This window comes from Spodoptera frugiperda, chromosome 24 (assembly GCF_023101765.2).
Source record: "Spodoptera frugiperda isolate SF20-4 chromosome 24, AGI-APGP_CSIRO_Sfru_2.0, whole genome shotgun sequence".
In the NCBI taxonomy this organism is placed as follows: Eukaryota; Metazoa; Arthropoda; class Insecta; order Lepidoptera; family Noctuidae; genus Spodoptera; species Spodoptera frugiperda.
In genome coordinates this window covers 4,446,222-4,464,971 of record NC_064235.1, presented here as the reverse complement: position 1 = coordinate 4,464,971, position 18,750 = coordinate 4,446,222, and the positions used below count along the sequence as shown (strand labels likewise).

The following is an 18,750-nucleotide window of genomic DNA, read 5'->3' as shown; positions in this document are numbered from 1 at the left end:
AATTATACAATGTGATAGGGGCGAGACTTCTAACCCGTTAAGGCTGAGTTCTACATCTAATTTTATCGACAAAAGTCGGGGGTCGAAGGGGTCGAATCCCCTCCCCCTAAAAATTATGGCTTTTTTAATATTTTTTTGACTTTTTTGGATATCAAAGGTTGTATGCGTCGTAGAAACAAAAAAAAACGACAAATGGTAGCTAATAACCTTGGCTAACTAATTCATTACTTTTTTCATATGTTTGATAATGTTTTGGTGAGAAAAAAAAATCATTTCTGAAATATTTTTACCAAAAAATTATAGCTATTTTTCAATATTGCAACTGGACGTTCAACCCCCCATATTATTATTTTTTGTCGATAAAATAAGATGTAGTACTCAGCCTTAACGGGTTAGAAGTCCCACCCCTAATCACATTGTATAGACCCATTTCATAATGAAAACCTGGTACGAAGTGAAACACTTGAATAAGTATAGATGGCGCTAAATGACTAAATATATTACTTTTTTATATAGATAAATGTGATGGGTATACCATCACATTTATTTTATTTATGCTTTTCTAAGAGGTTTAAGCTCTGCCTAATGAAATACCTTTGTTAACCTTTATGTTATCAGGGGACATCATTTGTTATTCACGAATAAGAATTTCTTTTTTTATAATTACAAGTATGCTAAGATATTATCGTAGGCTCTATGTGACGGGTTTACTGGGGCTCCGGCTCGAAAAGCAGGAGTAGGAACGGGGTGGTTTTTAGTCAGTAAGAGTCTGACGCTTCCTCCTTAAATGTGATGGGTATACCATCACATTTATGGAGTATACCATCACATTTATCTATATGATATACCCAGCACATATATATCTGTTTGGCCGAGCAGTTAACATTTGCGGTTCAATACAAAAAATCAAAATATTTTCATGTGTTTCGGTGGGCAAAAATACAGTAGGCCCCATTAGCATAGTAGTTACTACGATTCTGCTACGAGGCTACGCCGTAGCAACGGTGTAGCGATGGCGTAGCAACTACGTAGTAATAGTGTTGTCCTTGTATAATTTAGTTTAATCAAAATTTAAACATATTGTATGTTAGGAATTTTAAGCTTTATGTTAAGTATTGTAAAACGCGTTACGTTTTACAATACTTAACATATTTATTCCTGTTAAAGTTCAAGGGAAAGGTAGAAGTACACATGTTCAGTCAGCTAAGATATTCAGTATACAGGTAAGAAAACAGAGATAGATTTAGTACAGAGACAGTAGCTATTGTTATACTAAATTGTACGCTTTGTAACAAAGCCATATCTTTTGAAATCAGTCGGCTCTAGAAAACCAGATCAGGCTCTAGAAATACCTATAGGATATATGGATTAATATCGAAAATACATTCTGATGTGTTATTATTAAGAGCGAAAAAGCTATTCTTTTCTTAACTATTACAAATACTAATTATATCATTCGTGAGATTAATAATTATTATGTTATCGCCTTACTCACGTAAATATTTGACGAGGAACTCGACTAGTTGCAAGCTATACTAGAGACTCATATATCCAGTACCAACGCAACAGTCGCCGCGTTGTGTGTCGCAGAATACTGCTCATGAATATGTGCTAGTTATCTTGAAACTAGTCGATTTTTTTCGTGAAAGATACTATAAATTATTATAAATACTTTTTCATCGTTTTTTTTTTTATTTTCGTTTTTATTATTATGCAGGACTTCACACATAATTAATAATTAATCTATAACTTCATTATATTCTGAACAGAAATACCAAAAATATTTCGGTGTTTGTTGAAAATGAAACGATCAAAATCTGGATAGTAATATTTTATATTAATATATCCCCATTTTACATAAATTTCCATTAAATTTTATGTCTATTTATCCAGCCGTTGTAGACATAAAATTTATGTTTTTTAAAGATACATTGTTTTTTAAACTATAATATTTATAACTAATTTAAAACTTAAAGTAACAATTTTATTTATGATACGTTTGTTTTAAGTAAATCATATTTTTTTTTATAAATTGACAGGAGTTTGAAAATACATTTGAATATATTTTTCAACAAATAAAGAATAATATTATAAAAAATACCAGAAAAAAAATTATAATAATACGTAAGGCTAAAATATTGACTGCTCAAAAATTTTAATGTTATATAAAGACACAAAAAAATTAGGAAATTATATAAAAACTAACTTAAAACGTTGAAGAAATTGTCCTCATCAAAGTTATGAGAAAGGGGGCCCAAAAAAGAGGTTTTAAAATATCTTTTTTTTAATATCGTACTATTGACAATTTAAAGCAAAATATGAAGTTTAGTGTCGTAATTTCTTTAGTGACATGGCTTACTTATTTCTTTTATTTATTTATTAATAAAGGTTTACCAAAAGCTTCTGTATAAAGAATATTAAGTGCAGTAAATACATATCAGATTTGGACTTGTACAGTCGCCAATTATAGGTTAACCAACATCTAATAATAAGGGAACGCGTTTCCAATTAGATTTATTAATGGGATTATATTTTTTAAATATTAGAGTATTTTATTTCGATTAAAAGATTATAATAAATGAATAAAAACACGATAACATTACGCCATCTATTGGGGCAACGAGAAAACTAATTCAAATATCTGTCAAATAAATCAGTGTCATTCAAAAATAAATCAAATAGCTCATGAAATAAAGTAGATATTTGCACAAAACAGCCAGAATCCAACAAGAAAAATATATAAAAAAAGTATTTTCAAACGGTATTGCAGTTTTTAGAGAATTAAATATTTAAGCGTCGTACATTCGATTTTCGACCATATCTTCTATTGAGTAAGGATGGTTCTCGTTAGAGAGCAGGTTGGAGATCCATTGTTCTGGTACTGGGATGTTTTCAACCACAAACATTGGTAGTTTGGATCGAGGCTGCGTTTCCTTCATATTTTCTTGATTTGGTGCCAAAAACTGGGAAAAATGAAATAAAATAATATGAAGCGGTAGTCATTTGTATCAGATGTGTGGGAGAGTCATGCTTCAGCACGAATGGGCTGGCTAGACCGGAGTGATACCACGGCCTCACAGAAAACCGACGTGAAACAACGCTTGCGTTGTGTTTCGTTGTGTGAGTGAGGTTACCAGAGGCTCAATTACCTCCCTTCCCAATTTTCCCAACAACCCTTAAATTCCTAACCCCCAAAAGGCCGGCAACGCCTTTGGTGTTTCAAGTGTCCATGGGCAGCGGTGATTGCTTACCATCAGGTGATCCGTCTGCTCGGTTACCGGCAAGTAAGATTGTTTCATAAAAAACACTCGCACACTCCCGGGCCGAGCCGAGCAACACAAATATCGCACTCGCTCCCCGCGACTCGCTAACTCGTTTCTAGTTCTACTCGTTACTCGTTAATCGATGCCGGTAAGACAAGTACCTATAACCTGCCTTCTACTACTCTCTTCTTCTGCTACTACTCCCCCCCTTACCTTCACGGTGTCAGGTCCCCGTTTCTTCCGAAGATAGTTGAAGCAGCAGGACCTGAAGTGTCTGGTGCCGCACGCAGATGCACACTCACTGCCGCACGAGTCACATGATAGACTGGCTGCCCAGAGTGTGCTGCCTGCAAGGTTAACGCAACGTCACGGCTTCTATCCCCGAAGGGGTAGGCAGAGGTGCACATTACGGCACGTACAGTACTCTCAACGGATCTTGGCAGGTCTGAACTACGTGCAGAAGGCTGCGCAATAAGTGTAAAGGGTCAATTGTATTTAGAAATGGTCGATCTCTAGCCTAGATCGCCGCCCCCGCACCTCGCCTCACGCCACCATTTGGTTCTAAAAAATACTTATTGCGCAGCCTTCTGCACGTAGTTCAGACCTGCCAAGATCCGTTGAGAGTACTGTAATGCCGCTATACAATGTACCACTATTTGTGTTATAAGTCCCATGTAACACGGGGTGAGCCTTTTGTCATATACTGGACAGAATTCCAGAATCCGTGCTACTACTGGAAGATTTTCATAAAATGGAAAATAGCCCAGCAATGCTTTGGCCGATCAGGGAATCGAACCCAAGACACCAGTAGTCGCATTTACAACTATGAAACGTTGATCTACAAACAGTAACTATAGTTTTATTATAACTTTCGTGAGACATACTAAATTAATTATTATGTTATCGGCTTACTCACGTAACTGTTTGACGAGGAACTCGACTAGTTTCAAGCAGTAGCAGAGCGACAATCGCCGCGTCGTGTGTCGCGGAATGCTGCTCATGAATATGAGCCTCTAGCATGGCTTGAAACTAGTCGAGTTCCTCGTCAAACAGTTACGTGAGTAAGCCGATAACATATAATAATTAATTTAGTAACTATGGTGTGGATGCACGGTAACGAACATTCAATTATTAATTTTATATACACCACCGAAACAACTAGTTTATGTACACTATTTACATTAAGTGTGGGAGAGCCATGCTTCGGCACTGCAGGGCCGGCTCGACCGGAGTGATACCACGGCCTCATAGAAAACCGACGTGAAACAACGCTTGCGTTGTGTTACGTTGTGTGAGTGAGGTTACCGGAGGCCCAATTCCCCCCTTCCCAATCTTCCCCATCCCCGATTCCCGAACAACAACCCTTAAATTCCTAACCCCCAAAAAGCCGGCAACGCACTTGTAACGCCTCTTTCAAATGGCCACGGGCAGCGGCGATTGCTTACCATCAGGTGATACATCTGCTTACATAAAATACAAAAAAACAAATAATTTTATTACGTCATCTACACAATTAGACACACATTTCCCGATACTACACCTACTTCTAAACATTAACAGCAACTCTAAGTTTCATCTAACATGACACATAACATCAGTATCCTAAGTAACATAATTATTATACCTACTATCCTAAGCATTGAAGTTTTACTCATACCCTTGACTTGTCATAATGATAAAACAAAGTTTTGTTACTTAACTAGCGAGCTGCCCCAGCTTCGCTTGGATGCACCATGCGAAGCTGGGGCGGGTCGTTGATATATGATGCCTGTATTATACATATAAACCTTCCTCTTGAATCACTCTATCTATTAAAAAAACTGCATCAAAATCCGTTGTGTAGTTTTAAAGATTTAAGCTTACAAAACCTTCCTTGGATTTTCACAAATAATTTCTTTTTTTATTTTTATTTATTTAAACGTTGCCCCACACTAGGATTTTTTTCTGTATCGTAGGTGCGTTTTCAAACACGTAGCTGTACAAGTTCACATAGGTAGACATGACACCCAGACCCAAAACAACAATTTGGGGATCACACAAAAAAATGCTACGTGCGGGAATCGAACCCGCTACACCTTGCGTGGCAGCCAGTTGCCCAGCCACCGCACCAACCGTGCAGTCAACACCAACATTGACCAAATCGGTCCAGCCGTTCTCGAGTTTTAGTTTTAGCGAGACTAACGAACAGCAATTGATTTTTATATATAGAGATTATGACAAATCGAGTATACGAGTGACTATTTATAACACAGACATTCCCTGTTCGATCCATGCTGTCGACTGACCTGAGGGGAAATCGGATGATGCCGTGGCCTCTTTCTTATGACGCTTAGAGTCAGCCTGCGACCAAGTCGCTAGCAAATTAAAATTATATATTAGCTATACGATAAAAAAAATATCTAAGTTTTAGTAGCATGTATGACAAGAAACATGAATTAAAACATAAGACTTACTATAGAAATATACATGAAATATGTAATAAATAAATATATATAACTTACTATAATTTAAAACTAAAACAGAGAAAATAAAGTAAAATAAAAATTCTCTCCTTTAGGCGTCGAAGTACTCGTCCGCATCGCTGTCACTGGGGAACGTTCCCAGAAAACTGCATGCATTGCCACGTTGAATGACAAGCTTATCTTCTGACCGAAGAAATAGCCAGTCTTTCGGACCCTTAGTATGAGTTTGCTTTACGTTCAAAGTAATAAAAACGAGAGCGCGTTCTGCGTTCTGATTGGTTGGTATATTCGAGCGGGTTGCTTTACGTTGAAAGAAAATGAAACGAGAGCGTGTTTGGCACTCTGATTGGCCGTTGCGTATGAACCAACCAATCAGAACGTCGAACGCACTCTAGTTTCGATCTCACTTAACGTAAAACAAACTCGTACTAACTGTCTAGTCACGTGTAGAGTCGATAATCTTATGAGCATCTCTTAGAAAATGAAAAAAAAAACTATAAAGATTCATAAGTAAAATAGGCTAGTTTCCTACTAGTCAAATTCAATACCTTTTTCGAAACGTTTAAAACGATCTTTTCTATAAACTTAGTATGAAATACTCTATTATGACGTCATCAGATTTTTACGTCAAATAACAGACTTATTTCTAGAAATTTAGCTAGAAAAAATCGAAAATTAAGCAGTTCATCAAATTTATGAATGAGAGTGTGATTATTTTTGAATATTTTATTGTATTGAAAAGTTGTAATAATTTATTTTTGACCCAGTCATCATCCCTATTATAACTATAACAAAAAAATATATAATTATATAAAAGAAACAAAAAATAGATTTGTAAACAGATACCAATCTAATAAAAGAATAATACTTACCAATAAGCAATAATGAAACGATAGCAGTAATCTTGAACATTTTTACAACAAAAAAAATACGTTGAAACAAATTATAATATCGACTATTTCCTCAAGGCGTCGAGAGATGGCGTTGGTAGCGGTGTCACTAGCAGAATGGCGGATATCTGTCATGGAACCCTTTTTATATTGACTAAAGTTTGCCTAGTTTGAATGCGTCGGCGTTGCGTGACAAAAATACGGCATGTTTTTGCGTAGGACGAGTGGTTGAGAGCGTGTATGTTTGGTGTGAAGATTTCTGTTCGATGCGAGGCGGATAAAGCTTATAAGTTTTTAAATGTAATAGATCTAAAACGATACCTATTATTGGAAGCAAATATAACAGTTCACGCATTTGACCCATTTAGTGTTTAGTTTTAGGTAAAATTTCCGTGGTGCTTCGCGACTGGGCTTCTCTCAGCTGTCTCCCGCATTAATTTCACCGAGGGAAGTGGATACTATTGTTTTCTTTTTCTTCTCCTCTAATAACATCTTCTGATTTGTTTCGTTGCGGGATCCAAGACAGTCATTCATGTCCCTGGGTCGGGCCGGACTTCAGTGTTCCGGTGTTTGCATGGTTTTATCTACTGTAGATCGTAGCTTACAGGAGTTGCAGTGGTGGCAGGCTTGTCTCATAAAAGAAGATCTAAAACGAAGTTTTGGAATTCGTTTTTATAGGTACTGTAGTAACACAGGTTACGGACATTTTTTTTAGGGGGGAAAATCATCCAATGACTTCTCTCGCATTAAGCGAGGCGAGAAGGAGTGTCAGACTCTTACTGACTAAACACCACCCCATTCCTACTCCTGCTTTTCGAGCCGGAACCCTGGTAAACCCGCTAGGTAGTCCATAGCTCCGGATAAGCTTTCAGCCTGCCTGGCTTATGTTAGATGGATACCATATTCTAAGTTAATAAAAGTTTAAATTAGTCTAAGTGAAACTATTTATTCTTTGGTTTCTTTTTTTATAGTATAAGCCGATAAACGAGCAGACGGATCACCCGATGGTAAGCAATCGCCGCCGCCCATGGACACTTGAAATACCAGAGGCGTTACAAGTGCTGTGTTTCACGTCGGTTTTCTGTGAGGCCGTATCACTCCGTACCATTCTATGATCAACGAGTTCACAAGGGTAACATATGAGGTTGTGGTACATTATAGGTACCTATAATTTGGAAAAGTTATTTATGTATTGGAATAATGTTAATGTTAAGTTTATTTTATGTTCTTACAGTACTTGTTTTGGTTTATTGTATTTTTAAGTTTTATACTGCATTTATTGTATTAGGTGTGCCTATAAAAATAGATAAGTATTAATGTTAAGATAAATAAATAAATAAAAAATCATTTCTGTGAATTCTATTCCCAAAACAGTCGATGTTTTATAATAATCATATTTCTTTAAACTTAAAAGTTAAAAATAAACACCTCTTTCGCAGCTCGTTACAAAAACAACTGATTGGAAACCACGTCTCGCTATTACTTAGCATTTTTATAGGACAACTTTCAATTAAACTTTTACACTTTGAAAATTCAATTTGCAAATGGCCGCCTTTTTACCACAGATTATTATTTATTCAAGATGGATGCTGTTTACTGTTAACCGATTGATGTTTTACTAGCTTTTTCCAATGGTTTTTTTCGTGTTTATAATAGGATAAAAAGTAGTCAATGTTTTTCTAGAAATGTTCAGTAATTTTCGTGTGAATGAGTTACTTATACACGGTGTAACAAAAAGGGGGTATACATATCAAGTGCACGGTTTCTAGACATAACAAACGATACGGGAAGGGTTTTTTAAACTCATGTTTTCATGGAACGAAGTTATGAATTCTTCCAATATATTTTACTTTTTATTTTGCATGCGAATTAAAATAAGGTAGGTAGGTACTAGGCGATCAGATTTACAGAAGAAATGTTTCGTAATTAGCGAGTGGCCCCTGTAGTGTTGTGACACGTTTGTATGATTTAAAATAAAGAACCATGCGACACCAAGCATTTGGTACCATTTTTTTTAAACGTATTTTAAGGTGAAACTTCGTGCAGAGGTTCTATTCAACCTGTATTCTTTAGCACTTCTTGATGTACCTATATGGTCCTTTTGTTACACGCTGTATACATTCTTACAAACTTTCACATTTATAATATGTTGAGGTATATACATATAGAAAGTAGGATCCATGGCGTTTTAGGCTTGTTCTTCTCCATTCGAAGCTGCACTTTGAAACGAGCACCTAGCTTCAGTGACGGACAGACTGACAGACTATTATTTATTTCTTTATTTATCGACATTTCAAAATTACCTATTTAATGGTTTAATTGGAAAAAAATATTTGACTTTGACTATAACTACTCACATACATAGGTACTAAAATCCATGAAATGCTACGAAAACTACTACGGCGTAGCGACGTAGCATAATCGTATCAGGTAAATATTAAAATACTACATGGTGACTACATGAAATACGCTTCCTCCATTCAGTTGATATCGCAGTTTAAAAGTTTTATGTTCTTTTTTTAGTAGGGATAATCATCCAATAACTTCTCAAGCCTTGGATGAGGCGGGAGGGAGTGTCAGACTCTTATTGACTAGACACCACACCGTTCCTACTCCTGCTTTGAACCGGAACCCTGGTAACCTTTTACGTTGTCCGCAGCTCTGGAAAATGTACCTACCCTGCCATTACAAATATAGTCTGTAATGGTGTTCTTCAATATTTGTTAGCAATGAAAGGAAATGTGTGTATCGTTGAGATAATCCTGGCGAGCGAGTGACATGCTTTCAGACTATTTGCATATACTTGAGTGTAAAGTGGGTAGGCAGGAATCGTAGTGTAGGGAAGATGGTTTATACTGTTTCGGTATTTCGTAATGTTTATACACACACACACACACAACGTCACGCCTTTTATCCCCGAAGGGGTAGGCAGAGGTGCACGTTACGGCACATAATGCCGCTATACAATGTACACCCACTTTTCACCATTTGTGTTTTTAGTCCCATGTAATAGGGAGTGAAATATTTTTCGATAATCCGACAAAAGCCCAGTAATACTTTGCCCGACCCGGGAATCGAACCCGATACCCCTTGTTCGGCAGTCGCACTTGCGACCACTCGACCAACGAGGCAGTCTCGTAATGTTTATATGTCTAAAAATAGCAGTATTTATGTAACTGAAGTAATTTCTTATTGGTTTATTGTTAGATAGCTTCTGCCAGCGACTTTGGCCGCGTTTCTGTTGGATTAAAAGTATAAGTTTTTAAACTGACATGGTCACTAACACTATTATTAGAACTTATGACGGGATATTTACCTTGTTTATTCATTTTGATGAGTTTCCGATATTTCGGCACTGTTGCAAGCGCCATGATCACGGATTAACTGAAACTCATCAAAATTAATAAACATGGTAAATATCCCGTCATAAGTTCTAATAACAGGATTAAAAGTAAGCTCATACCCTGTCTGTATACCGAGTTTCACCAAAATCCGTTCGGTAGTTTCAGCGTGATTGACGGACAAACATCCAAACAAACAAACAAACATTACATACAATCACGGCGACGCGGACGAAGCCCCTGCCAGAACCTAGTATGTATTTATAAAATCTAAATATATTGAGAAAAAGTTATAAATTATGATGACTGACATTAGAGTCTGTTCTATTAAAATAAAACCACAAATACAGGAATGTTTTCACATTTTATTAATTCTGCAAAAACTCGATAACGTACTTTACATCAAAATAAACTAGAAACCATTCAATTCCTTCATTTAAAATTATACAAAAATAAAATTTTAAACTATTTACATTTAATTTTATTATAACTTTCGTGAGACATACTAAATTAATTATTATGGTATCGGCTTACTCACGTAACTGTTTGACGAGGAACTCGACTAGTTTCAAGCAGCGCGACAATAGCCGCGTCGTGTGTCGCGGAATGCTGCTCATGAATATGAGCCTCTAGCATGGCTTGTAACAGTTACGTGAGTAAGCCGATAACATAATAATTAATATTAACATTTAAACTAAAAACCTAACCGCCGCACTCAAAGACATTTAATGATTACTTAAACTATTCCTTAAGGTAAGCATCCACAGGCCCGCATCGCACGCAACGGATTTTAGTTTGTCTTGTATAGAAACTCATACAACTGCGTCCACTGATCCGCATCGTACGGACCGCATCATCAGCAATGTCTACATGCGATGCGTACTGATGACGTCATACGATGCGTGCGATGCGGGCCTGTGGACTTTACCTTTAATAACGATTTTGTTCCAAAAACAATACGGTAGTTTCCTACTAGTCAAATTCAATACTTTTAACGTCTAAAACGATATTTTCTATGAACTTTGTATGAAATACTCTATTATGACGTCATCAGATTTTTACGTCAAATAGCAGACTTATTTCTAGAAATTTTGCTAGAAAAAATCGAAAATTAAGTAGTTCATCAAATCTATGAATGAGAGTGTGATTATTTTTGAATATTTTATTGTATTGAAAAGTTGTAATAATTTATTTTTGACCGAGGATACTACCCAATTGCTAAATACTAGGTTAAGTAACCATTAAATGACTGAGTATGGCGGTAAGGAACATAATTCGAATATATCACTTAAACATATTTTTAAACTAAAAATAATAAGATCACATTGGCGCCAATCAATGGCTAAATAAAGGAACTAAATTAGGCAAAATTTATAAACAGATTTTTTATGGTATAAGCCGGTAAACGAGCAGACGGATCACCTGATGATAAGCAATCGCCGCCGCCAATGGACACTTGAAACACCAGAGGCGTTACAAGTGCGTTGCCAGCCTTTTGGTGTTAGGAATTTAAGGGTTGTTGGGGAATCGGGGATTGGGAAGACTGGGAAGGAATAATTGGGCCTCCGGTAACTTCACTTACTTATGGTATCACTTCGGTCGATATTTAAGTGTCGGAGAGCCATGCTTCGGCACGAATGGGCCAGCTCGACCGGAGTGATACCACGGCCTCATAGAAAACCGACGTGAAAAAACGCTTGCGTTGTGTTTCGTTGTGTGAGTGAGGTTACCGGAGGCCCAATTATCAAAGGGAAGCATATAAAGTTTACATGCGAATTAACACGGATAGAAAATCCCAACGAACAACAGTTGGGCAGAAAGCCCGCCAGGCATGATCACCTCGCCTGGTCGGAGGATACTGCTTTTCTTAGGGAACTTTACTCTCTGTTCCCTAAAATTCTTTTAAGCTTCGTTTATTAACAAATCATGGAAGTATAGGTTGGCACTATGGAAAGCAAATACCTTTAAACCGTGGGCAAAGTCGCGGTTTTAAGCTAGTATACAATAATAAATAATAGTGTTCATGTACTTTTCATTAAATGAAACAGTATTGTAATGTACACACTTATCATATAACTATATAAGGTGTTCTAAAAGTATCTGCCACGGCTTTAATGGGAGGTAGTGTTGTGTTTGAATATTACAATAGTATATACAATATGTTAACTAACAGAGGGCGTTCCTGTTAACCCGCAATAGTATAGCATCCATACATGCTAAAAAATATATTACCATTAAAAAACAAAACAATTTTATTTTTAAATATTAAAATATTCACCAAAAATTTTAAATCGATACGTAAAAGAAACACTCTGTGCACGCGTAGTTGAAGGAAGGCAACGTTGCAATTTGTTGCTTATTTTTCTTTTCTTTGCTGATATTTTTATTTTCGTCTATTAATGATATAGATTAACGAGTTTAAAAGAACGCCCTCTGTTAGTTAACATACTGTATATATGATTGATTATGAATAATTTCTCTTTCATACAACAAAATCTACGTATTTGCTTGTTATAAAAGATCTCTTTCACTGTCTCTGTCGCTTCATCAATGAAAATAATTGATGGCAATTGTTTTCGCCGCATCGTGCGTATTTGTGAACCACTTTATGCAGAGTAGAGTCAATGTTTATTTAACTTCTTTATGTTCTCAAATTGAATTAACTAGTCCGGGGTACGAAATTTTTTCACTATTGTAATCTTCAAACACAACACTACCTCCCATTAAAGCCGTGGCAGATACTTTTAGAACACCTTACATATTTATTTATAATTAATATTTACCTAATATTAATTATAATACATATCTAAAACAACCTCATTACCAACAACTTGGTTTACTTTATAACAAAAGATATTTATTTTCTTAGTAATAAAATTATAGTACAAATACTATGTACTTTAAACCACATACATAAATAATAGGGTGGATGACTTATTATTATTTCAATGTCCGTCTTGTAGATTTAAAATATTAGACACGTATTTTTTATTTCGACTCGGTCGACTGCACGGTTGGCCCGGTGGCTGGGCAACTGGCTGCCATGCAATGTGTAGCGGGTTCGATTCCCGCACGGAGCAACTCTTTCTGGTCTGTGTGTCATGTGTATGTGAACTTGTATGTTTGTAAACGCACCCACGACACAGGAGAAAATGCTAAAGAGTGGCAAGGGTTTTAAAAAAAATATAAAAACAACAATAAAGAAACAAATACAATCTAGGTACGTTTTATACGTAGAAATTGATTCGTTTAATCTAAGTATTGTTATCTTATGACAAAATAAAAAGATACGTGTCTAATATTTTTTCATTACCTAACTGACGGACTAAATAGATTTTTCGTTAGATAGTCATCATCCATATTACTACACTAACAATGTACTTACATATACCTAGTTTTCCTCTCAAGAAAACGTTTTTTAAGTAGTTTTTACTCTATTATATTTAAATTATTACGTTATTCAGCTTACTCACGTAACTGTTTGACTAATCACAGAAGAGCTGTAATGTTGTAGATTGTCTAGGAATGTTACGGACATCCAGCGCGGCTGTTATAATGCCAGTGACACTAGGTCACTCTCACAGTAAACACGAATCCAACGACACCTCTCAAGCCAAAATCCATCAAGCCGTTTAGGCTGCAGAGCGTGCCAAACAATTATACATACGTAATAGGTACATACTCTCGAGAAAACATAACCCTCTTTCTGGCGCAGTCGGGTAAAAACTCATCGAGTTCTTCATCAAACAGTTACGTGAATAAGCAAAAAAACATAACAACTATAATGAATTTCGCATAATTATACCTAAACATATATTAAATTACCACTCTCCCCCTCAATCAATTTCATTCTCAATTAAATCCATATCACTCCTTATCTTTTTAGTCTTCTCATGTCTTTTCGAATGTAAAACCAATTTACTTCGGGTCATAAAACGCTTATTACAAACCGTACACAGATGGGCGCGATCCCCTATATGCATTTTAACATGCATAACCAAATTATTCTTTTGAGTAAAGCTTTTTGAACATATCTCACAAACATGCGGTTTAATACCTAAATGAATCTTCTCATGGCGGTCTAAATCCGCTTTTCTATAGAACGAAGCGCCACAGTCGTTACAATTAAAGTTTTTTATACCTTCATGGGATAATTGGTGTATACTTAGATGTCCTAGTTGTGTGTATGTCTTTCCACAAATGGGGCACATATATGGGCGTTCACCTGTGTGGGTTCGGACGTGCTTTTTTAATTCGTACCGAGTGGCAAATGTCTTTGGGCAATGCTCGCATTTCGATCTTTCTTTTGGTACTGAGCGCTTTCTTTGTCGCCTGAAAAGAAATAGATGGTGTGTTAATGATAAATGATATTTATTTTTGCAAATAGGTTACAATGTAACTCTTTTAAACGTCAATCTCTTAAATAACTAGATGAGGCCGATAAATAGTTAGTTGTTGTTGAATGATTGGCTCGTTGGTCGAGTGGACGCAAGTGCAACTGCTGGATAAGGGGTTTCGGGTCCAATTCCCGAGTCCGGCAAAGTAGCAAAGCTTTCTTTGGATTTTCGAAAAATTTTCAGTAGTAGCACGGAGACTGGAATTGTGCCCAATATATGGCAATAGGCTCACCCCTTATTACATGGGACTTATAACATAAATAGTGAGAAGTGCGTAGGTATATATTGTAGTTACTCGTTAATTGTACTATTCCAAAGTTGGGTAAACTATAATTTTACGAATATTATAAATGCGAAAGTTCGTGGGTCGGAATGATATTTGAAACAGGGGTAGATTATGGTCTGAAATAACACATAGGCTACTTTTTATTCCACGGGATGGCGGGCGAAGCCGCTGGCAGAAGTTAGTTGGAAATAATTTTGAGTTTCCGAAAATTTCCCACTATAACTTCCAATATGAGACACATAGTAGGTGTGGCGACACATTGACAAGTGACAGATGACAGAAGTCGCACATAGACTATCGACGAGCAAATCAATGGATGACGTCACAAATATCCTGCATCGCACATATTAAGTTTGCATGCGAATTAACACGGATAGAAAATCCCAACGAACAACAGTTGGGCAGAAAGCCCGCCAGGCTGATCACCTCGCCTGGTCGGAGGATCCTCCTTTTCTTAGGGAACTTTACTCGCTGTTCCCTAAAGTGGTGACCCCCGACGTGATTGAAAGCAACCTTCACGGAGCAGATCAGCACCGTCATCCTTATCGCCATCTCCCTCACCCATCACTTCTCCGCTGAGCGGTAATCAAGTCGCAGCCAACCAGCATCCTCGGCCTCATCAGGGACCACCACACGCTACATCGAAGATATGCAGCCTGGTTCTTCCCTACGGCCCCATCAGCGTCTAGGCACAGCACTCTGCACACGGTCTGAGGACGTCTTCCTCCCGTCAACGCAGACGCCAGCCACTACGCACCTACCCTCGCAGCATCTATTCCCCGACTCACCGTGGGACACTGCGAGCTTCACTACTCCGACTCACTGGAGTATCACCCTGCACCGCTCACCCGACTCACTGGGCATTCAGCGGCACAGTTCCGACTCACTGGAACTAGGGACATTCTACACTGGCTCTGGCACCGCTTATCTCAAGCATCGACAGCCGTCTCAACAGGATCGACCTCCGGTCTTGGGGGGGAGTGATGTGGCGACACATTGACAAGTGACAGATGACAGAAGTCGCACATAGACTATCGACGAGCAAATCAATGGATGACGTCACAAATATCCTGCATCGCACATATTAAGTTTGCATGCGAATTAACACGGATAGAAAATCCCAACGAACAACAGTTGGGCAGAAAGCCCGCCAGGCTGATCACCTCGCCTGGTCGGAGGATCCTCCTTTTCTTAGGGAACTTTACTCTCTGTTCCCTAAATAGGTATAACTAGTAGAATGGTAGATTTAGTGCATACCAGTAGCAACTATTTATAATAGTATTTATATGTGATTATATTGTAAATTGTATGCAACCCAGAATTTGTGCCTTGTATAATAATATGTATTTAGCATTAGGTTCATTTTATATTATGTCCACAAAACTAACATAGCATTACTGGTAAAACAAGGGTGTTACATTTAATAAGTACATGCACCTCTGTGTATGGTATAACAAAATAATAATTGAATTATGATTTTATGAAGATCTTACTTCTTCTTCTTGTCTCCGTCGTCCGTCTCATCATCAGATATCTCAATCACTTCACATTTTATCACAACCTCCTCCACCTCAGTCTCAGGAACTACTGTAATCAGAGAGTAAAGTTACATTAGCTCATAACTTTGGCCTGCGGTAGATAAATACTAAATTACTTTCTTTAAATACTAATTTAATTTCTCTATGTAACCATTAATTTTAAATACTAGCCACTTCCGAGCGGCTCTGCTTGGCTCCTATTGGCCATAGCATGATGTTTTATAGCCTAAGAATTATTCAAATCGATTCAGGAGATTAGCATGTTCAAACAAACAAAATCTTCAGTTTTATAATTTTATTATAGATTAATCAGAATATTCTCAGTAGTATCATGGAGTCTAGAATTGTGTCCAGTATATGGCAAAAGGCTTATATATACATAGTTATTAGATCACAAATCTTTTTAATTTTTATTCTGATTTTCGGTTTGCAGGCTAGTTCCCACAATAATATGAGTTGATCTTAATTTTTATAATGAATATCATGGGACATACCAAATAAACTAAAAATCACGGTTTACTCACATACTTTAATACAGAAAAGTTCTGGGATTTTTAGTTAATAAATAAATAATAATAACTAATATAATGTCACGCCTTAAATCTCCGAAGAGGTAGGCATTTCACAATTTATGTTGTAAGTCCCATGTAATAATATAATAGGACACAATTCCAGACTTTGTGCTACCACTGAGATTTTTTTAAAAAAGAAAAAATCCCAGTAATACTTTGCCCGACCCGAGAATCAAACCCGAGACCTCTTGCCCGGCTGTACTTGCAACCACTCGGCCAACGAGGCAGGCAGTAGTTAATAAACATCAAGTATATATGTACGGTACCTAAATAGGAATCAACTCACTCCCTATTACTTGGGACTCATAACTGGTGCTAAGTGGGTGTACATTGTATATGTAAATACAAGACGTTATGTATGTATGTATTCCTACATTAATATAATTTACTGTATATTTGTATGACAGATATTAGCCAAGTTAAATTATTAAACCTACAGATAATTTAAATGGAATAAATGATTATTCTTTGTTAAAATAGATAATAAAACTCCATTTAAAGTTAATAATGCTTCTAAGTAATGATTTACGTGTTCTAATTATGTCAAACTATGTGATATTATAGTTTGGAAACATTGTTTATGTGTTGTGAACAATGGAATTGAATTTTAACAAAACTATGTGTATGTTGAAGAATAATGTATGAAAGCATTGAGGAATGATTAAAAATAGAAGATTAAACTCCAATAAAGTACCTGAAGTATTCATTATTTACAGGAGACAAGGGAACTCCAGTTATTGAATATTTCAAACAAATACATCGATTAATCAAAAAATTCTTCAGTACTTATACAACAACATTGTAAATTATACTGATATTTTTGTTATTTCGGCTATTTTTAGCCCTATTTCCTTTATTTTTAAAGGTTTTTCTGTGGAATATGTATATTTCAGAAATGAATATACTTCGATTTATTTTATTTATGTCAAACAAAAAATTGGTTTTAATTATGAGAAGGACAAAAGATACAATGTTTGTAAAGTGTGAAAGAGAAAGCATGATACAGAAAAATGCTTCAAATTAAAAATGAATGGAACGAGTTTGAAAAAAATATGACATTGACAATTGCGAATTTGACAGCATTTTTTTATGTTACCACTTATACCACAAAGAAAACTACCAATTGTTGGAAACGTTTTGAAATATTCCGGATTTATACTAGGAATTTTTTGTTACATGACATCGTAATATTTAATTGTAGTTTTATAATACAATATTTTGTAAACTTTTAATAAAGAATGGAGTGTAGTTTCGCCAGGAACTCTTAAAAATTGTATCTTAATAATTACCATATCCCACCAAGTTTTCTATATTGCAACATTTAATTAAACGTTCTATTATTGCATTGAAATGAAAAAAAATATATTTTGGGATGACCTAAGATTTAATTTAACCAAACGCGTTATTAATTAAATAGACAAAATAATAAATGAATAAAACTTATTGACGAAAGACTACAGAGTCATTAAGCACTTGAGAGAGAATCATAAAACAATTACCTAAACCTATACTTAACATCACACCCAAAATACTAACTATTCAAGGATGAGTCATCAACTTATTCGGGATTATTTCCTTAATTATTAAAGTTAGGTAATCAAGTTACCGTAATCAATTAAAATTCTACCACACTCGAGGTATTCTCAAAATGACTCATATTCAAAAATAAAGAAAAAACTAGCGTTCCAGTCATTAATCACCTTAAACACATTTTTATTTAAATAAAAAGTAGGTATGAGTGGAAACACATACACCTATGAATTGGCCTTCTAAAAGTTAACCGGCTAAATTGAGAATACTATAGAAATGCAGATGGGCAATGTCATGTTTTGGGCTTTTTGTTTTGGTCGGGTTGTAGATAAACGGGTCACCGATGATGTCATATTGGTGGGACATTTGCATATTTAGGTTACGCTCTTACTAACTACAGAAGCCCTATTTTGCTTTGAAAAATAATCCCATCTATATTGAATATTGTTTGAGAAGAATATTGAATTTGTT

The 18,750-nt window shown here is 36.1% G+C and overlaps 2 protein-coding genes across 4 annotated transcripts in view; both read right to left on the bottom strand.

Annotated features, from left to right (window-relative positions):
• The window catches only part of LOC118278735 (zinc finger protein 248-like), a 37,984-nt gene extending 20,302 nt beyond the window's left edge, over positions 1-17,682 (bottom strand). The window contains exons 1-3 of one of the 2 annotated variants that reach the window (XM_035598066.2): positions 17,444-17,682; positions 16,133-16,226; positions 12,674-14,288 (exon numbers count right to left, since the gene is read on the bottom strand). In XM_035598066.2, coding sequence (XP_035453959.2) covers positions 13,793-14,288; positions 16,133-16,226; positions 17,444-17,456 — 603 coding nt within the window. In that variant the 5' untranslated portion in view covers positions 17,457-17,682 and the 3' untranslated portion in view covers positions 12,674-13,792. Of the gene's footprint in view, positions 1-12,673; positions 14,289-16,132; positions 16,227-17,443 lie in introns of those variants that run through there. The other variant, XM_035598067.2, reaches the window with a different exon arrangement.
• On the bottom strand, positions 1,982-6,739 carry LOC118278782 (uncharacterized). 2 transcript variants are annotated; one of them, XM_035598131.2, is made up of 4 exons: positions 6,598-6,670; positions 5,549-5,617; positions 3,477-3,610; positions 2,097-2,963 (listed from the first exon to the last, which is right to left on the bottom strand). In XM_035598131.2, exons 1-4 carry the CDS (start codon positions 6,635-6,637, stop codon positions 2,790-2,792), a joined length of 417 nt encoding a protein of 138 aa, XP_035454024.1. In that variant the 5' UTR covers positions 6,638-6,670; the 3' UTR covers positions 2,097-2,789. The 2 variants fall into 2 exon arrangements, with proteins under 2 accessions (XP_035454025.1, XP_035454024.1); XM_035598132.2 differs by lacking the exon at positions 5,549-5,617 and having other exon boundaries at positions 1,982-2,963; positions 6,598-6,739.
• Positions 17,683-18,750: the final 1,068 nt, after the last annotated feature.